General features: G+C 41.9%; 1 protein-coding gene across 3 annotated transcripts in view; it reads left to right on the top strand.

The window, feature by feature from the left end:
• agap3 (ArfGAP with GTPase domain, ankyrin repeat and PH domain 3) overlaps nucleotides 1-21816 on the top strand; it is a 114120-nt gene that overhangs the window by 34543 nt on the left and 57761 nt on the right. The window contains exons 1-3 of one of the 3 annotated variants that reach the window (XM_071492833.1): nucleotides 4618-5680; nucleotides 15716-15774; nucleotides 18727-18814. In XM_071492833.1, the coding sequence (XP_071348934.1) occupies nucleotides 5560-5680; nucleotides 15716-15774; nucleotides 18727-18814 (268 nt within the window). In that variant the 5' untranslated portion in view covers nucleotides 4618-5559. Of the gene's footprint in view, nucleotides 1-4617; nucleotides 5681-7337; nucleotides 9651-15715; nucleotides 15775-18726; nucleotides 18815-21816 lie in introns of those variants that run through there. The other 2 variants (XM_071492831.1, XM_071492832.1) reach the window with 2 other exon arrangements.

Below are 21816 nucleotides of genomic sequence, written 5' to 3' on the forward strand. Positions count from 1 at the left end.
AGACACACAACAGACTTGTGGTTTTTACGGGGGAAACCACAGCAAGAACCGGTGATAATGGCCTGTTTTATGATCATCATCTCAACAGCATCATTGCAACCTAATGAAAAGCAGCAAGGGTATATAAAACCCAGAGCTGGTGTAAAGTTAGCTTGATCGTTGTAGGTGCTTTACCACGTCGTAGCGCGGTGACGTCCGTTTGTGGTCGACTGATGCTGTGATTGGCAGTTCCATTTATTTTAACAACTGCAGCAACCGGAAGCCAGATGGCGCGTGACAGATTACATGTTGCTTTTGGAAGAGTGAAACTGGAAGACGATCCAGGTAGCACGATCGCATGAAGGCCACACGTACTGGTGATAGATGGTGAAATATGTGAAACTGGGACTAGTCTTTTCAGCCCTTCTCCTAAATGATGCTGATTAAAGGGATTTATTTCCGTTCAAATTACGTTTCACAAAAAGTGCCCCGTCCCTGACCTCTCTTAGTTAACAATCGTCTGGTGCTTTACAGAGATGACAACAAATTATAGCACATTATAGCAATCACTGGCCATTATTTTCAGTGAATTGATCCTCTGAAATCATGCGCATCTCATCCCTGCTCCCTGAAGATGATCTTTGAGGAGGCTTTTCTATGTTGCACTGTAATAATACCCAAAATAAGACTGATATTGCAGCTACTCCTACATTGAAATAAAGATTACAGAATGCAATACCACATCAAAGCTATTGCATAAAAGTGAGTTTGAAGGCAAGTTTGAAAAGATGACACCAGAAGTAAGCGGGGGTTTGCAAACTAATATGTAGAGGAGGAGGACTGGGAGCCACCAGCCCACACAAACCTGCCTGTAAAAACTGTGCTTCTCTCTGCAGCTTCCTCCTACGTCCTCTCACTGGTCATTTTGTCATCTTCTACAAACCAGTATGTTGCCTCCATGTTTCCCTGACCATTCCCAGTTATTGAAATTCATACTGACCTTTTCTGTGTTTATTTGTTCCATTCTCTCCACCCAGCGTCTGCAAACCTCACCCACAGTTTCCCGCACCTCAAATTTCCTCAGGCTGAGACATCAAACGAATAGTAACATATTGTCTGGCAGGGAGGTGGTTGTGATAGTTGCAAGAAGCAAAAGTCAAAAAGTCAAGTCTCCAATTCATATACGATTGCAGGTACAAATGCACAGATGAGAAACCGATCCTCGGCACTTCATGTTTGGTTTTATTTTCTGTCAAAGGAAACAGGAAAATTAGCAGTGAGCATCTTGAATGTCAAACATTTTAATAAGGGGACTTCATGCTTCATACACAGCTTAGGTTACACAACTAATACACACTCGGCTTCACTGTCTCTCCTCCATTCAATCTGATCCCTTCTCTGCCTCTGTCTCTCTTTCTCTCGCACTCACTATAGAAATGCACAAGCTCTCTCAAAACCTGAATTTTAGAGACAGAAGCGTCTGGAATTTTTTCACAGCCTCCCACAGACGTCCTCGAACCTATCATTTTCTCTGCAGTGGAGCAATGGTGACGTATGCTTGTAGCTAGTGCAGCTGAATTTTAAAAAGCTCTACACCCACGCTCAATACCACTACTGCAAGCCTAATTATCATAAACTTTCCTTGCTGTCTGTAGCCCCTCTGTCTCTTCCTGTCGTATTTAGTTGCAGACGTTAATTCAGCGTTGATGCAGAGAGGGGATGGTGAAAGTGGGGGTTGGCAAAATTGATGTCTTATTGAAAATTGGCAGGTCACTGTGCGTTCACTGGTGCTGTGTGCAATCACCTGCACATGGGGGGTAACAAAAGCACATGTTTTTATATTTTCACTGTGTGTGTTTTTGAGTGTAGTGATATGTGTGTTGCTGCATGCACAGATGCACAGATTGCCTTGTATCACACCCAAACTGCAGTTTGTTTACATTATGTCTGTGAGCGATTTTCATAGTAGCATTTGTGAGTAAACACTATTGTGGAATAACTTGGGGGAGACACACCTTCCACTTTTCAGCTATAACAATCACTCCTGTGTTTGTTTCCTTATCAAAATATTCCAATGTTTCTAGGGAATTCAGTATTTGACAGACGTGTTTGTAATTATTGTGGGGAGCCGCACTAAGAGTTAATTGCGCCACAGAGAGCTGAACAGTTGCACAGAAGAAAACATTAGTGTTCCAGAGGAGCTTACAATTAACAGTTATAATTTATTCACCCTTTTTATCTTAAAGATGTAGTGAGAGATTTTTAACTTCGTTTTTTTTTTGTTGTTGCTTTGTTTGGGTTGTCAGTGCCACAGCAGCATGATCAGTCAGGGAAATGTTCAGGGAATGCGGTGAATTAAATAAATGTGGAGCTGCAACCATGCACCCAAGAAATAAGAATAACAAGTAACAAACACAACTCGCACTATAATTAGAAATAGTTTTTCAGACAGGTGACATGCAAATGAATTTACACATTACATGACTGTAGAGGGGCAAGCAACAATTCTTTTCGTTATCAATTTATTTGACATTTGAATTTCTTGGTTTTTCAGACCAACACTTTAAACCTAAAGATATTCAGTTTATACCAGAGAATATTTTTGCACATTTGCATAAAAAATTAGCCAAACGATTAATGGGGCCGAATGACAAATTTTCCATAATGTTGCATATACTACTGCTGTTTAGATATTATCACAGTTTGTTGGGGAATTTTGGACCTTAAATCACATTATAATAACTTTAATGCAATTAGAGCAGGAAGAAAATGTACTGATACAGACATTCATTGTGTTATGGACCGATCTAGTTCAGATAATCTTGGTATATATGTTTTAGTTAGTGACAAGGGAACTCGGCTTGGCTTGCCATGTTAATCTGCATAACGAGCTTAAATGCTATTGTTTTCAATCCAACATATTTAAGACATGATCTTTCAGCAGATCACTTCATTGCAGAATTGCAGTTATCAGTGAGTAAGTATTTTGAACCCTTTTTATATTCTTGAAAATTTTTCATAAATTTTTTTTTTTTTTTAATGTGTGAAAACACCCACATTTGTCTATTTCTAAGAATGCTCAGGGGCAGTTCTTTTCCGTATTTAGTTGAACATATTTCCGTCTTCTTCCTGCTTGGAAGCATTCGTTGCTAGCAGCCAGCTAAAATAAAAAAGCCAGAAAAGGACACTAGGAGTCATTTGGTTTGACTGAAGCCTCTGGCAGAATCTCTTACATGGTCTGTTACCAGTTGAGAGCCCATGTGTTTGGTTTGGAGATGCTAATCACAGTTTCTGACTCTGTCCAGTGAGGTCAGAAATTAAGGACTTTTCTGAAAGGTGTGAATCATGTCCTCTCCTTTCTCCATGTTGGGCTCCCTGTGAAAAACGCAGATCTACATTCACATGAGGCTATATTTCCAAGCGTGACCTCAAAACCTATGGAACCTCGTGAACATTTTTGTTCTCATTACACCTTGTGAGTCACTGCTGCAAGCTCTGACACAGATTTGTCATGCAGAGCTCTCGTCGAACACTTGTGAATAATGCAGATGACACATGTGTGCTTGTGCTCTCAGAAAGCAGATGACACCAGAGGTTTTGTCTTTTCTGCATGATACAGGAGGATGCTGGGTGCTCGTCAGATGTGAGTCGTGTTGCTGTTGTTTATGCGTGAATGGGGTCACCAACACCTTCTTGACAAAAAAATTAAAAAAAAAAAAAAAAAAAATCAGGCAGCGTTCAACTACAACCATCTCTTCACCTCCCGCCTAACGCTGTTTATCCTAAGTCAGGGAGCCACCTTCATCGACTGTTCCTGTCACTGTGTTTGCCAGTGGAAGCAAACTGTCATCATGAAAGCGCGTACATATGTGCACGGCTGTCTTCCTCACAGTGACTCATGTTCTAATACTGACGAGGGGTTAGTAAGCTTTACTCATGTGGCTCGGATGCATCATGCAATCTGCTAGACAACACCAGTGTTTGTCGCGCATGGTGTCTGTGTCCTTATATAAACACACCAGTGCTGCCTGTCTGTCATGTCTGCTCTTCACACATACCTGCCCTGTGGTCCCCGCTAATAGGTATTCAGAAGGTATCACCATCCACCCCTGAAATTGCTTAGGCCCTGAGGGTAATTGATGATGCTGTGAAAACCATTCTCAACCTCTTGCTACCTCCAGGCGTACAGTAGGTGAGTGCAGCGTGGAGACATCTGAATGAGGTGCTTTCATTTCAAAAGTTTAGCCCAAACTCTCTTAAGAGTGTGTTTGATTTTGAAAATACTTCAAAACCTAATCTTCAAATCAGGACGCAGCTCCTTAGTGATGTGACTGCCCCCCACTGGAAGTGACAAGTATATTGGGTCAAATGATGTCAACTGAAAATGCAAATACTGTTGAATAATATGGGCTCTAATTGAATTCAATTAAGAAGATGAGACAAAGACACAGTCTAATTAGGGATTGTAATATGTTTTTCCAACAGACCTAAATAATGATTCCTGTTCTGCATTAAATTTGGGTGTTATTTCCCATTAGATAACAAAACAAAATTTTTCCTCTCTTGTATTCAAATTTATTTTAGATATCCTCTATCCAAAAGAGTGTGGTGCACTTATAATGAAATGCTTTCTGGAAATTTTCTGGCAAAGTAGAAAGGGCTTTTAGGATATTCAACAAAATACTTTTCAATATCTTTTTTTTTATGACATTTACTGACAGGGAATGATTACTGATAGAGGAGACAATGATATCATATATGTGAGAGCTGCGTGAAGAAGTAAAAGCAAATGCCCTAAAGCACTTAGGAAAGCAAAGGTCAAAGTCCGGTCAGAGCCACGTTGGCAAAACACCTACAGTACAGTCACAGTGACGAATGCAGATGAGATAAATGGACAACACACACAGTATGGCATCCGGCACACAATCAGGCAGATGTGTACACACACAGATACAGACGAGGAGGAGGCGGAGGGTATGGAACCTCAAAACACGCTAATCCTGTTTTTCTGAGAAACCCTCCCAGCTGCAATCAAGATACGGTTACAACAGGGAGAAACATTTAGCCGTGGGGCAGAGGAGGAGAGAGGGGCACACAAGAGAAGCTCTGTTACCTGGTCAGCACTTTGAAATCCCAGGATTTACCAGAGCGTAGGTTTCCCCCGGACCGAACCGCAACAAAGACAACAGGATGGTGGATTAACTTTAATCCTATCAGTGTTTCTTATGCAGGACCCTGCTAACCAACACCTGTATTACGACTCCAAGTGAAGCCACTTCCTCAGACTGTCCAGTAACCGGTCAGGCTTCTGCTGGTAACCGCATTATCAGGTCTGCATGGAAGGTACATCACGACCACAGCATGGTGCAGCTGCCAAAAGAGAGTTTTATGTAGCCATCCTGGACAAAAGCTACAGAGGACCAACATGCTGGAGCTGAGGGGAGATTTTCACAGCGATGCCTGAAAGACAAAACCCAGGAGGCGAGGACAATGAAAAGATAACCAATAACTCGGACTGACTGTTTTTTTGACGGGTTATTTTGTGAGCCATGGAGAAGTCCTTTAGGTTATAGGTAGACTATGCTGCTGTGCTTCGGGAGTCGTCGTCGAAATCGACACCACCAGGTCCAATGGAGCGAAGAGGACTGTTTGCTTGACGATGAGCCCCAGATCATTACAAACCCCTGCTTCCAAGACAAAGGTAAAATCCAGCACAGTGAGCTCTGACAGCTTAACACTGGACCTTACTTCACTGTCAAGACATTTTACTGCTACTACTCAGCACACTCCCTCTCTCTCTGATAAGAAACATCAAGATTTCCCTGATTGTGCCTGCATACGTGTGCTTACAGAACATGCTAAAAAGTAAAGCAGCAGGTTTCCTGGAACAATACCTTAAATGTTTTCAGTTGTTTTCATTCTAACACCACCCAGTCTGCTGATAAGAACACAAACGGTGCAGAAGATATGAAACGGCAAAGGCCTTGATTCTGCCAGTTTAAAGTGATGGTTGTTTTGAGCGTTATATTCCCTTCAACCTGAGGAAATGATCAGCGTTTCAGCCATTAGAGGGCTTTGGGGTGCTTTCATGAAAAAAATAGGTTTTGCAATTAACTGCTGTCAAGAATCAGCTTTTGGCACATAGCTGCTTTGATGCCTGGGCTGCAACTTCCAGCTTCATGGTTACACTGGATTTCCCATAGTGACGCAGTGATGCTGATACCCGATTGCCCACAGTGACGCACACACAGAATGGCCAGTCAGTGTTTTATTCAGTCAGTTTTATTCTAGGTTTTCTCTGCCAAAAACTATAATAAGCAGCAATATTAAATTCTAATCATGCACCTGTTTCAGGGTTTATATGCAACATAGGAAATGTTGTATTGAGAAGATTCAGTATAATATCCAAATATAGAGAAAGTTGTTCTGATCTTGTGTCATAAAAACATCATTCAGATGAATTACACCAACGTTCAGGTTAACTAAATTGGTACCAGGGTGACCTTAGGGAAATTTTCCCCCAGTTTTTCTGATTCCAAGATACCAGCATGTTTCTCTTTTTGACCACTAAGGGGCAGCGTTCCAGCCCTGACACCACAGAGTGCTGCAGAGCTGAGCAGGTAAAATCTGGTTTAGCTCAGATGGTGCTCTTCATGGTACAAGATCCTATATTTGGCATCATAAAGCACTGAAAAAGAGGAAATGGAACAGGAAACTATAAAAGCTGTTTGGTCTTATCATTACTAACATGTCATCTAATTAGAGTTCACATGAGGATTTTTCTCACTGGCTCACTGTGCCAGATTTCTTAAAGAAGTTGGATGCTGATTAGCCTGAGCAGTAAATATCTAATGATGTCGAAATGCAGAGAATGCTATTTTAATTAATGTCCAATGTGCCATTTTCTTCTACAGTAACTACCAGTGCTTTAAAAAGAATACAATTTCCTCACCATAAATAGCTGTCAGCCAATCTTGGAATTAAGCTTAAGTTCTCCCACAGTGTGTAGGCTGTGTAGTGGGAGCCACTGGAAGCGTGATGTGTAGTTGTGTGGATACTCCATGTTACTAACACAGGTTGCGTTTGTATTCGTGTTCTCTCTTTGTGTCCTGTGGTGAGAGGCAGGCTTTTTTTTTTTTTAATATATATTACATTTTTCTTTCTATGAAAGATATTTGAGCAAATCATGTACAACCTAAGCAGCATAGCTCCTTCAGTTAAAGACTGTTTGGCGGTCACTATAATGTAGATCAGTGAATAAAATAGTGAACTCTGTTCTGTCGTCTTCCAATAAAAATGAAAAAGTGCCCCTCCCCTTTAGTGTTTTGCCAGTGGTCAGAGGAATACAATGTGTCCATTCATGGCTGATTGTTATGGATTGTAGTCTTTGCTGATTACAGCAGTGTGTAATCAGCTCTGTCTTCTCTCAAACTTGTGTTCACTTTTGTCTGTGTATGTCTCTGGGGGTTACTAGCAATTCTGGAGAAATCAGGAGGGCGTGTTTAATGCCCGTGGGATCCACTCCTTGTTTTCCATCTATCCCGGGGGTTGGAAGGCAGCTGAAAGTTCAAACACAGACACACTCCCTCATGCTCTGCATGGAAAGAGCTCAGAGATTAAGGGGTTTGTCTGCACCGCCAACAACAAGGATTGCTCACAGTTCGTAACTTGCCAAAGAGGAAGGATGATTCAGTTTTTTTTTTTTTTAAGCTGCAACTTTTGCAGCTATTACAGATTTGACTTTGTTGCAGAACAAGCTGTGGATAACCTGTTTTTCTTTTGTTCATCTGCTTGTGCAGGACAGGTAGAACAAAAGTGTGGGGAGAGAGCTGCTGTGTGAGTGAAGGAGCCAGAGGTTGCAGGTGGCAGCAAGGCTTTACTTTAACTTGTTTGAAGTTTTTTCCCATGTCAAAGGTGAAGGATTATGCCTGCCATAGGAATTTAGTCCTCAAGTGAATCTCAACAACCCTCAGGAAGAATGTGATTATTTGCCCATGCTACTCGCTTGTATCAGTGCAAGAATAAGGATGCATGTGTGAATCAGTTTGAGTGAAGTGCCATGCTATTCCTCAGCAGTGGGGCGGTGGATGCGACCCCAAGGAGTACAGCTATTGGCCAACTGCAGCAGGGGAAAACCGTTTACCACATCTCTGTAATCCTGAAAGAAACACAGGGAGATGCGCCCGGGTCAGTGCTGGGAATGGGCCGGGTCACCCACACCCAGGTGGAGAATTGCCAGCCAGGAGGAGAGCTAATTAGCCTTGTGCCAATGGAGAGCAGCCCTAGGCTGGGCAGGGCACGGCAGGAGCTTGACAGGTGGCCCTCCCTGAGCTGTACAGGTAGAGCTCAGAGGCGGAAAGAGGAGGTAGTTGTGGAGGAGAATGAGGAGGAGTTGGAGGAGGTGGAGGGAAAAATGAAGACCGACAGGTTTTTGAAACAACCCTCCAAGAACTCAGGTAACTCTTCACAGCAAGGCACAGACGTGGCAGAGTTAGCTGCTCAGACAGGCACCCAGGAGCAACACATTCGGAGCTCAACATTACGCTCTGTCACTGTCCATTCTAAAGGACTCGTCTTTGGGGAACATGGCACTATTACAAAACATAGCTCTCTGCCATGGGCCGTGTTGCGAAGGCCGCGTCACGATGAAGCCCCGCTCAGCAGGAGGACAGTGAGCATGTATGGCGACCCACTCAAGCAGCAAAGAGATTCTCAACCTGAACAAGAAAGACCGCTGCGGAGGCCCAGGAGTGTTTGCATGTTGGCAGGCTCAGGCCCAGTCCTGTCGGAGCCCCAGACCCAGCAACCCCCCAGGAGGGCAGGCATTTTAGAAAACAGCCAGCAGTACAGGAGCAGGAAGGCTGAGTTGAGGGCAGTGGATGGCCTCAATCCCATCGTGGCTCAGCAGCCTTCAGTTCCTGCAGAGGTGACCCCCAGGGTCCGCCAGAGGAGCTGGAGGCCCAGGCCTGTCAGTATGACAGTGCTGGAGCTAAGAAAGAGGGGCTCTGATGATGAGATAGACAGCCAGAAGAGCTGCAGCCACACAGGCAGCGATGGAGGTTTTCTCAAAGGAGGCTTCCGTTGGAGGCTATTTAGCAAAGCAACTCCAGACAAGACCAGGGAAAAGGACGGTGACAAAGATGCTAAATCTTCTCCCAAACACAGCAAACCTGATGCTCCAAAAAGTACACTGAGCACTTTAAGACGGAGCCTCAGCCTGCGAATCAGGAGGACTCGGCCTCGGGACAAAGTTACATTAGGGTCTGAAGGGGAGTCTAAGGAGCACTCTTGGACTAGCAGTACTGCTGAGGAGACAACAATGTCTCCAAGGCCTTTTTCGTACCTCACAGGGAGAACGCTTCCAACTTCTAGTGAGCAGATCGAGGATGGGGGCATGCAGTATATTCAATACCACAGCAGGGGGAAGGTCAAGGTCATGGAGGTACCCCTCTGTCCAACAAAACTGTCCTCCAAACCAGTTCAGGAAGAACCAAGCATATGGCAGCTCATAGCCAACCGTTTCAGGAGGAAAGAGCAGCCATACAGTGGCAAATGTGAATCCCAGCAGTCCCAGAGCAAAGACACAGGCCAGTATCCTCTGGCTGGGGATAATAAGTCACAGCCAGTCTCCATAGAGACTCTGGCAGGCATTGAATCCCACAAAGGTCAAGGTAAGACCTGCAAGATTGCTGAATTTATTTCACAGCTCAGTTCTCCATTTCAGCCTCTTGTTCACTGCACAGAAAGTTACAGCTCAAGAGAAACACGGAAGTGTGCTTTTTTTTTTTTTTTTTTTTTTTTTTTTTTTTTTTTTTTTTGAAAAGACAGGCAAATGAAAAACACATGGGGAATTGTGAGTTTGGATGGCATTCAAAAACGTCTGGTTCTAGAGAGTCCTTTTGGAATTTCTATTTTGGGTGCTTTATTTCTCCAGTGCTTTTCGTGTGTGAACTGCCTGTTTGTACGCACTTATGCAGCAATTACTTTGCTTGACATAAGATTTTGGAAGTTGGGTAAATGAGTAGGTGCTTACAGTAAACTTAAATCAGCAGTGACTGATAAAAACAAATCATAATGGTTTGTTTTACAGTGGTGCAGCTGTGGTATAACACAGTCCCAGTTCTGTCTCTGTGTCACCCAGACACAGGACATGGGAGTCTTGATAATGCTGTCTGTTGGCCTCACAGAGACGCAGCTTAAAGCAGTAGCATTAAAGCAGTTAGTGGCTGTAATGGGGATGCGTTTGGCAGCCTAGCATGGCTAAATTAAGAGGGCTTACATGGTATAATGATGGGGAGAGGAGAAGACGACTTAAGCACTGTGTTTAAAGGTTAACTCTGACAGTGGATGGTGTTTGTCCAGTTGCCTGGAAAAGCTGGGAGAGAGAGGCAACTATTTGTAACTCTCTGAATTAATTGCTGTGATTCACAACATTTTTTTTCTTTTCTTATTTTTTTATTTTATTTTGCGTCAAGCACCAATTTCACACCTTCACACGAAAACCTAATTAGTCATCCATGACAACTTAACAACTGCTTCCAGCGTCAGGTCGCACATATGCTGTGTTCATTCTCATTAAGCCAACCTTTAAACCAGCAAAGCATATATGTAATTCTCTAGCCAACATAAACCTTGTTATAGGTCCTGAGGTCAACCTTGTTAATCTCCTGGTCTATTTGTATTCGTGTATGATATGTTGCCAAGGATACCTATTCCTTTGTGGTGGAGTGTCAAGTCGTATTTGTCCATTTATTCCACTGCGGAGTCAGTCAGTCAGGCATTAGGAATGTAGGTGTGCCGATCAGCCTGAGTAAAGCTAGGTGTTCAATGCCCTGGGCGGGACTCTGTGCCTGTTGCTACCTGCTTAAGTGTTTGCTCCGAAATTAAATCCAGAAAGCTGAAGCCCAGCCGTCCCACACAACTAAACGAACACACACACACACACTCAGCGTAAGTGTGTCCTGATGATAGCTTCTAAGTTTTGTGTGTTAGTGAGGATTGAGGGGAGGGGAGGCAACAGGGTGAGGGGTTTGAGGTGTGTGGACTGTGTCCCCACCCCCACCTATGGTTGAACAAAGCCACACTGTGGTGCCTGTGGATGCATGAGTGATCAGTGGACCATGTGCTGAGAAGGGGGCTCTCTGGGGGTCTGTGAGTTGGAGGAAGGTCGCTATAGTCGTGAGGCATAGGTGGTCAGCAGTTCACTGCGGATAGACCTGTGATAAGCTTCAGTGTAGAGTGTCAACGAGATCTAGCAGATAGAAAATTCTCACTGATGCAAATTTATTCTGACTTGCCTTGACTTGCCATTATGACGATTTGAAGAAAATCCCCTATGTGTGTGACCCATCCTCCTTTATCTTGAATCAGATTAAGAAATTTATTCATGAATTCCCTTTGCTTCTTTTTTTTTTTTTTTTTTTGGCCTAGCTCTTGTTTGATACCACTTCCTGTGGATTCCTGCCAACAGTATTTCCTGTATCAACTTTACCTTGCAGTTGGAATCAGTCTCCCTGCTTCAAAATCTGCAGATTGAGAATTAATTTAAAAGATGCGTTTGTTTGTGTCTTTCATACCAGCAGGGGCAGGTGAGCCAAACCTCCCCGCAGGTAATCATGTTCAAAATAAACAGACACTTTCAAGGAAATTTGGACAGTGACACTGTGATAATGCCCTCTCACCTGCTGCAGGAGACACAAGGAGACATTGGAGATATTGTACTGTGTGATACACAGTCTGGGCATGAGCGGAGAGAAATCTGTTAATATCCGAATAGAATTTGTATTTGAGCATCTGCCACTGCAAATCTCCTCTCGGGTACATTTTGTTCTTCAGGATTGTGGTTCAGTAGGTGAGCAGCATCCTGCTGTTCTCCCATCTAGAAGCAGTTAGCTTTTAGCAACAAGTCTAAAACTGTTGAATTTGTTGGGGATTTGAGTAGGGGTCTGTAATTTGTAGGTGTATACTGTTCTCTCTTTAATTAATTGTTGATTGTTCTCTTGCATGGCTTTGTGTAGCAAAAAAAAAAAAAAAAAAAAAAGATAAACTAAGTCTGACACATTCCTCTCTTAGCTCCACAAATGGAGTCAATCAGCCTGGCCATTGTTCTGCAAGACTTCTTGAAAACCCAATTTACAAAGCTCATGTTAAATGGGAATCCTGTTTGAACCAGGATGTTTAATTTATTTCTAGGGAAGTGATCAATGCTCATCTGCAGACAACACACGCCTTTAAGAGCTTTTAGTAGGGCAGGCCATCCAGACCGCATTAGACTGGAATGGCACGAATATTTTTACCTTGTTCTCTGCTGATTGTCTTTCTCACTTAGCTCCTTTGATGGAAATAGCAGAGTGGTGTTTGGGGGCTCAGTACAACAAAGATACAAGCTCTCACTGGGTTGTTTGCTGTGAATATGCCTTTGTAGATCAGCATACAAAAGCAAACCATTTTGTGAAGACTTGCATGATAAAAGTTGTCTGACAAAGACTGTTGGTTGGTCATGAGGTTGCCAAATCAGGGAAGTAGAATTACTAATTGGTAGCTAAATTCAAACACTGTAATTTATGATAGTGGGAAAGCATGGTTGGAAAGTCATTCAGGGTTAGAGTGGAAGTTTAGACTTCAAGGTTGTTCTCTCTCATTCCAAAAAAAAAAACCACTTCAGATTCACTGCACGTAGAAATCTATGCATGTGCGCGCATGCACCCACACTCAAATAACCAAATGCACAGGATTTCTGCTCACATTGCATTTTTTTCCCTCATGAAATGGAATAAGTGGGAGGGGGGTGGGGGGTGGGCTGATTGTGCTTCTCTACTCTCAGACTGAATGGTCATTTTTATCCGAATAGACATGAGCAGCGAAGTGAAAAACCTGACAAACAAGCTGGTAACACAGTTTTGCCCTCGCAGAGACAAAGACACCGGTGTCCTCTGTAAGCATCACAAATGCTGGGGCTTTCTGTTTCCATAAGCATTCTGGGACACAGAGAAGTGGGGATGCTCATATTTAAAGAATGACGTAACACAGAGCACATGGATTCAATTTGGGCTTTTTTTTCTTTCTTTTTTTTCTTTTTAGCAGGCGACCAAAGTGGTTGTTTTGTATCTGCTCCAAGGATGGCAAAAGTTGGCCTTCTTTCCTGTGTTTCAATTTGTCGAGAGTTTGTTTGTGAGAGGAAAAAAAAAAGGAGAAGGTTTCCTAAAAAGATTTTTAATGTTTTGAAAAATGCCTAAGTGCGTTAGGTCGGGTCCAATTTTGTGTAAAAACGTGCTGTACCAGAGATGCAGTGCCTGTCAGCTGCAGCCAAAAACTCCATTTCAGTGTTGGCTTTTGATGATACTTAGTTTCTCTTAATTTTGTTTGAATGTGTCCTTCTTTGAAAAGTCTGGTTATGTGGACTGGACATATGTGAGAAAAATATCAGTGCATCTGGCTGCTTTTCTGTTTATTTTCTAAATATGACTTTTTGATGTTTCTGTTTAATTTCCCTGTTCATTGACTCTGTGTTAAAACAGCAAGTGCTAAAGACCGGAACCATTCAATGTGTTTGTCTAATTGCTAGTTGTGACTGTTACATTTTTATCAACCCTCCAATTATATGAAAAAAAAACACATAATGTAAATGAAGATCATCATTTGAAGCAGATGAACAGGTATGAAAATAATAGCAGTGGATAGAATGACAGGAAATCCAAGGAAATGAGACAACAGCCCTGTCTGATATCATCTCAGTGCGCTGTGACCTGCACACCGTTTCCTGCACTTAAAATCTGAGTCAGATGGGTGTCCTCGCTCGTGTCCCGACATGTCAAACCCACACTGAGAGGGCTTAACACGGGGCGTGCTGTTTAAAGACTACTCTGCCCCACACAATGCTTGGTGAAAGGCCCCTCTGTTTGGGATTCACTCCTCTCCTCTCCCACAACAAGTGAGACATCCAGAGCAGCACAAGGCTCTTTGCAAATGGAGGTCAGAAATAAGTAAACATGTTAGCTGAGTGTTTCTTTTTTTTTTTTTTTACTCACTATAATTGGAGTATGTAAAGGGATTTTTTTTTTGGGTCAGGTCTGCTCACCTATGAGTCATACGTGCTTTTAGCAGAGAAAATAGAATTGTGTCTTATAGTGACACAGGTTACCTTACTGTTTATGCTTTCATTCTTTTCATATTGGCGTCACCTGGAGCACAAAGGGAAACCACTATTGCTTCAACAAACAGGCTTAGAGTAATGATGGGTCCCTGTTTGGAGGATGAACATTTTAATTGTTATGGTTTAGACATGGGGGAGAGTGGGGGGTTTGGGAGGGGAGGGGGGTCTGGAGTCACGGAGTCTACACTCCCTTATTAGATGGTATCTTCTTCTTGGGGGGGATGGTCCAGATGATGACAAAGCCATGATCCAAAACAGGAAGGTGGCTTTTGTTCTAATAGTTGTTATGACACATAACTGTGTACTCCGAGTCAGTGGGAAACAGGCACAGCTTGTGGAGTTGTCATTTGTGTTTTGACTTCTCGGGGTTAGTATTGTTCTTTATAGTGCTCTTTCCCACTGCCCTTTTTCAAAGCATTATGATTTAGTCAAAGCCTCTAAATGTCACTGGAAAACTGAACAAGTTGAATCAAGCCTGTTAAAAGCTGCCTTTTAAAATGGATTAGCTAAATCCCCTTCAGAAATCACACTGTGTGGAAACCTTATATTGAGATATCCTGTGTAGATTGTACTTAGCAGAGAGATTTTCACAACTCCCTCTTGGCAGTTGTGTGTTCTCTTTAAGTTGTAAACACACAACCAAAATTAGACCTGAGCAAATTAGTCAGGGAGATGGAGAAATCTTTATGGACTAGTTATTTTTTTTGAATATTCTTTAGGTCTACAGGCCGCAATTGATTTCATTGTTCATTCGTCTGCAGAATATTTTTTCACCTAATCATTTTATTGATGAAATGTCAGAAAAAACGTTCCAAGGCCAAATGAGATCCAAATAAGTTGGCTTATAGAAACTGCTTGTTATGTCTGAACAGCAGCTCAAGCCCACAGTTATTCAATTTACTGTCAGAGAAAACTTAAAACCATCCAATATTCCCATTTCATGAGATGAAGCTTGTTTAATGACTCAAATGATTAATCTGTTATTAAAATTGTTGCAGATAAATTTTCTGTTGATTGATGAATTGGTTAATCATTGCAGCTCTAATGTGTGTAGCTACTTTGTTTCTGGTCATGCTGATCAAAGGCGAATAAAGTGCAAAGAAAAAATATTAAAAAATAAAAATGGCTTTTCATGGAGGACAGAATCAGTCATGGCAGAAATAAAGGTAAAGGTTTACCCAGTTGAAGGTCTTCATCTTCCTAACCATTTTACTCTTTGTGTTAAGCCTGGTATTGCATGGCCCTGCACATCTACACTTTAGTCGATAAAGATATGTCACAAAAACTGAAATGACATTGATTTTATAAAAATCGATCCTCCAGTCGGCTAAAATGTACTAAATACCTGAGCAGACTGTGGGTAGACTTATCTAAAGTGTCATATCTATTTGACAGCATCATTACATTTGTTGCGCACACTACAGGCAGTCTTTACACTGCAGCTGTAAAGTCACTTCGCCATCATCCAGATGGAAACACTGTTAATGCCATATTATCTGTAGCCGGGGTCAAACAGGACACAAACACATGGATTACCTTTCACTGCAGCTCGACTTCATTTCTTTTTTGTCCTTTTCCTTTCAGACTCTTTCGTCAACAGCCAGGAATGGACATTGAGTCGGTCAGTGCCAGAGCTGAAAGTGGTGAGTAACTTTTATATTTCTACCAGTCCCTCTGTCGATCCGCCCTCAGAGGTTTCATCTTACTGATCGATTTAAATGTCAGCAGGAAAGCATGTTCTGTCCATGTAACACTGGTTTTGCATTTTACGCGAGAGGGAACAGTGGAGAAATTGGCTGAACTTTTCCCTGGCTCGTAGTGGGTGATTTTTAATGAGATGCGTTGGCATGGAGATTGCAGGGTGGCTTGCAGCAGGACACGAGATGAGTGACAGTTTTGGGCTAGACTCGTGACACGTCCTGGGTCTGATCCCACACCGCCACTGGAGCACACACGCAGCCACTGCCAAATGCACAGTTAACATCCTCACATGATTTAAAGTCTTCCACCCATAAAGACAAGCAACCTTGAAAAACTGCACTTCACCATCCTGCCAGTTGACATAATATTTCCATGTGAGGTGAATTCGTTGTTGTAGCACCTTGCAGATGAGAAAACTTCAATGGAACAAACAGGGGGGAGTGGATTCAAAGACAAACTTGCTTTTTTTTCTCTTTTTCTTCAAGCACCCTAAATGTGTCTGTTTCCTTTTATATTTCAAAGGTGTTAATTGGCAGCTTCCACACAGGGGTTTGATAAATGGACCTGGAAGGACTGAATACAAAACTGTTACAAAATAACGATCTTTCAAAGAGTCACTGTTCAGCGACAAGGTCATACTGAAAAGAAGATGGTCATATGTTTGAGAGGCTTTTCAATATGATAGCAACGTCAGTTCCTTCTTTTTCATGCGGCAGCGATAAGGATCGGAAGTGGGGTCAAAACATTTCCTGCAGATTAGTTGAAATGATGATCATAATCGCGTGAGAATACCTCTGAAACAACCACTACCACTGGGAGCTGCACCCCGCTATTGTAGTTTCCTGATGGCAGCTTAACTGTGGCCAAGCCTTATTTTATTGCCACCCTTTGGTAATTAAACCCACACTCTTTAATATTCCCAGATCAGAGCTTAACATCTGCAAAGAAGAGTAAAAGGTTTGCACTGGGATAGTGCTGATATGGCAATTTGATTTCATGAAGCCTATATACCAGCGGGTCACAAAGCTGAGCTGTTAAAGCAGCAGGGACACCGGGGCTGTGGTACGTTCAAAGTCAATTTCTGTTGACTCATAGCTTTCACCTCACACAGCCTACAACTTTTGCTAACTTAAAGCTTATTCATAGTTTATTCTGCTGGGGTACCTCCTGATATATATACTTCAATTACAGAGAGGATTGGCTTGGAAAGACCTTCAACAGATCTGTTCTCTTGTGCCTCAAACTTCCCTATAATTAGAACCATACCTGACTCTAACACCCACTAATGATCTGAAGAAGAAGAGGGCGATGGTGGGAAGAGGAGGAGGAGGAGGAGGAGGAGAGGGAGGAGATGAGGCATGTTGCAGCCTTTGTTATTCCCAGACATGCTGGCATCATCAGCCCACCCTCTGCCATGCATCACCCTGAAGGCGCTGTAGTTAGGCCTGGTCTAGACACCAGGGACAGGAAGCAGGGGAAAGATTGCAACCAAACCGATGAATGCTAGAGGACTTTCCTCATAATGTTTTGACCTCAGGCAGCCTGCGTGAAGAAACAAACCATTTTTGTCTTTTTGTCTTTTTTCACGGTTTTGTTCCTTAACTGCAAACAAAATGTACTTTCCATTACTTCCCACCATAATGATACCACAAGTTTTTATTTAGATTTTCTATCTTCCAGGCAGCAGTTGGTTTCAGTTCATGAGTTCTAAAAACTTGGACCAATATTCATTTTACACATTATGCACAACATAAACATTTTTGATGAGAATCCCTTAAATTTGGTTATCGGGATGTGCACTGAGCAGGACATTTTACAGTTCATAAATGAACTGTGGACAATCTTTTAAAAATGCAGTGAATATTTCTTCTTTGTACCTACACTCAACATATATATAATATAAACATATTTGTTATAAATATGTGTTGTGTCATGCCATTATGGATAATAACTGTGGTATTCAAATGAAATATTGATACTGTGTTAATAATACACATATAATTATATTGTTAGGCCTTGTGAATCTTTTGTTTATCTGTTTATCTGGTTGCCTTTTCAGTAACCATTAAGTGTAATTGTTCTTTTTTTTACGCTTCTGTAAAGCTATGGCTACACACTCTCTCTCCCCACAGCCCTACACTTGTATTTGAATCTATTTCATTTGCCTAGAAAAGAGACAAAACACACAATAAAAAGAAATCAAAGATGAATTTGACTGATAGCATAATTATTAGTTATTTATTTGCTTCAAATTTTCTTTAGATAATGCAATAATATCATAGTCATGAATTATTTTGGCCACCATAATTTTGTAGTGAAAATCTGATATTGTGACAGCCCTATTATATAATAATGTGTCAGCCTTTGATTTGTCAGTCAGGCTACAGTCATAATGCTGCCTTTCCTTGGTGGTGCATTTAAGGAAACTTGTACAACCAAGATTTGATACTTGTCAGCCAAAGAGCAGCCTTTTGAATGAAAGAAACTAGCAGATTTCTGTTAGTCTTTTCTCCCTGTCCATAAGAAAATTGTTTAATTTCTGATTATACAGCTTTTGATGTAATGTTTTGTTGTTGGCTGTGATAAAACGTAACACAATTTGCAAATAATCAGCTAAAACCTGTGTAACCACCATTATGATTGACCTGAAAGGTTCACTCTTGACCTTGGAGAGAGCAGCTTGACCAAAAAAAAAAAAAAACGGGTCCACTTACTCACTTTGTATTTCTGAAGCTTTGAGACACACTTCATGGCCCTACTCAGGCCGACAGCTTTAGAAAAAACCTTGTGCTGAGAATTTTTTTGTAAGGTCACCATTATGGCCTTTTACACACATACTCCTGTGGTTTGTACCTGTCAGTAATAATCACAGCATTTTGCTCTTGGCCTTGCAGGGCATCGTGGGAAATCTGTCCAGTGGGAAGTCTGCCTTGGTGCACCGGTACTTGACAGGCACATATGTGCAGGAGGAGTCTCCTGAAGGTAAGAGTCTGTTGGAGGTGTGGTTCAGGAGGTGATTATAAACATGTCAGATAATGCAGCATGTGTACTGTCGCTCTTGTAGCCTAAAGTCACCTCACAACTTCATAGAAAACACATTGTTGCTGGAGATTGAAAACCTTTCATTTTCATAGTGTCAGTCCTTGTTAATAGCTTGATGATGCTTTTCAAAAGCACCAACGTGTAATTATACAGAGACCTGCCGGCTGCTAAATTAGTTTTCTTTTGTTTTTTACAAGAAGAAAGTCAAGCATGTTGGCACTGATTGTTGTGATTCTGCAGAAGGATAGCAATGTTGGGATGGGTGTATTAGGACATTTACATGAAGCATGGCGCTGGTTTGCCTCACGAGAGTATTTTTCTAATTAGTTTGTATCAAAATGTTGTATGTTGGGTGGTATCAAGCTTCTGGGTGCCAAGATTGATAATTGGTTTGGTTGAGTTGAAAGATTTCCGTTTAATTCCTCCGATATAACTGGTGAGATAATAACAAAGTGTAACATTTCCAGTAGATTAAGGCTGTGAAGATTATTCATTGTTAAAACATCAGGGTAAAACTAAACCCTGATCTCTGGGACTGTAAATGAAAGTTGTTTTTTTTTAATCACATTCATTAACCATTTACTTTCTGGATGTCTTGAGCCAGCTGAACATGTTAAGGAGGTCTCATCTCCAGAGTGGGACCCCCTGCCAGTTTAATTCACTCGCTAAAATTTGAAAATTTGATATTCTTCAGTTTATCAGCAAGGTCATAATGAGAATGTGCCCTTTCTGGCCTGAAAGGTAAGCCCTCCTCTCAGAAATCCACAAAGATGTTGGCAAACCCAGAGTTAACTGATGATCTTTGAGGGGTTTGCAGTGTTTCATTTTAGTGTAATTATAGTGAGGATGAGACATGAAGCGCATAATTAGTTTCTGGCATTTTGCTGCACCAAGGGAGAAAAATCCTCATAGCTTAATTAGTCCTTGAGAAATCAATGGTGGAAATGCTGGAAAAACAGAACGAGCGTTGTTGCTATAATCAGGGAAACATGTCAGCTCAGATATGTGCCTGTGTCCCTTTACATTGTGTGGGTCTCATGATTAGCAGTTCCTCTGGCTCTCTTGTGTTTTTTTTATTTTTATTTTTTGACATGCTTTAACACTGGCCTTACTCCAGATTGGGTATTTACATTGCAGAGGCATTGCCCAGCAGAGGAAAGGTTCAGCTGTGGCTGTTTCTTCAGTGTTTTGTTCCTGGGCTTTTGCTATGATATCTGAAAAAAGGTACTGGGCTGTGTTGCTATGGCAACACCGGATGGAGCTCCGTTGGATTGTGGCTCTGTGTCAAGGTCTAAGCCTCCTTGTAAGCAGAGTATGCTTACTGCGTGTTAACCATGCCTACCAACTTACCGTCTCTCTGTAGGCTGTCTGCAGGGTTATTAGTCACCTCCTTTCATGTGAGGTTGAACAACACATTACAAAAATTCATACTTACATTCTGTCATGCCAAAGAAAGAGAAGAATGTGGCAGTCTGCTTCATTTACTCTCAGCACTGGCTTTCTATTTACATGTATTGTCTTGGCTCGGCTCTAACTGAAGACAGCAGCATCCTGGATTATTATGTAACTGAAATGTTTACTTCAAATTCCTTGCATGTTTTCACTGCAGCCGTATGCTCTCGTTACAGATGCTAGTTTTAGAGAGTCTTTCCATAATCAGTTCTGGCACATGTACGTCCTGCCAGCTTCCCTACAAACTCTGTGTTCTGATAAATCTTTGGTTTTCTGTGTCGTTCTGATCCACTCTCTCTCACTGTGTAATGAGATCCTCCCTATGTTTTTTTCCTCCCTTTTTAAGAAGGATTCAGACACACACACAGACACGTAGTTTCTCGATCCTTTGTCAGAATCTCCAAAGCTCTGTGAGTTCAGTAGGAGAAAAAAAACCTGGCTAGTGGTACATGAATCTCTCTCTCTCTCTCTCTCTCTCTCTCTCTCTCTCTCTCTCTCTGTCTCTGTCTCTGTCTCTCTCTCTCTCTCTCTCTCTCTCTCTCTCTCTCTCTCTCTCTCTCTCTCTCTCTCTCTCTCTCTCTCTCTCTCTCTCTGTTACACAACCAGCATCCACCAGGGCTTGAGAGCCTGTGCAAAAGGCTGGGAGAGTCCCCTATTTGCCAAGCAGGCTAAAGTGGACTTAACAGGGTGGAAGTGTGGCTCAAGTGGATATGGACTGCTTTCTGAGACAGGAATACTTTCCGCCTTTTAAAAATTACAGGGCTGGGCTACTGTGTTGTCCCTGCAGCTCTTCTGTGACGTCAGATGTGTAGTTCTGAATATGCCGGTTGAACAACGTGATCTCTGAGACCTTATTATCTAATCATATGAAGATCTTAGCTAACATGCCTGCTTATGAAATTCCTAGAAAAGTGTAACAGGTGTAATCTTATTCAGCTTGCACATCCGCTGTCTTCGGCACCTTTTCTTTTAATACATTTCACGATCATTCCTAGGCCTTTAAGTTTATGCGTTATTCAATTTAGTCAAATTGCTTTCAGCATATTTTTAAATTCATAAGGCACTGTTTTCACTCCCAGGGACATCTCTAGCCTTACAGCTTTCTCATTTGAATGTTTTTAATCTCCAAAGGATCGCAAACCACTCAAATGATATGCAAAATGTAATTTATTGCGTTGTTCTCCCATTGGTTTCTTCTTTATCTGCATCCAGCTTTGCCAGGGGCAAGGAATATGAATTTGTATTAGAAAAAGAAATGAAGAAAAGGGGAGAGAAACTCAAGGCTGCATAACACTTAGGCCCCGCTAGATGTTAGCTCCTCACTACTATCCTGTGGCCACGGCATGACCTGAGGCACACCAGTTCAGAATACAGACGAGATTTTTTTTGCCTCTGATATTATCTCCCATCGTTTCCTTCCCTCTCTTTTAGTCTTGGCGTTAAACTTACTCCATTAGTCTTATCATTTTATGGCAAAGTGTAATGAGTTG

This window comes from Trachinotus anak, unplaced genomic scaffold, assembly GCF_046630095.1.
Source record: "Trachinotus anak isolate AG129_WGS33_773 ecotype Australia unplaced genomic scaffold, CSIRO_AGI_Tana_v1 ptg000012l, whole genome shotgun sequence".
In the NCBI taxonomy this organism is placed as follows: Eukaryota; Metazoa; Chordata; class Actinopteri; order Carangiformes; family Carangidae; genus Trachinotus; species Trachinotus anak.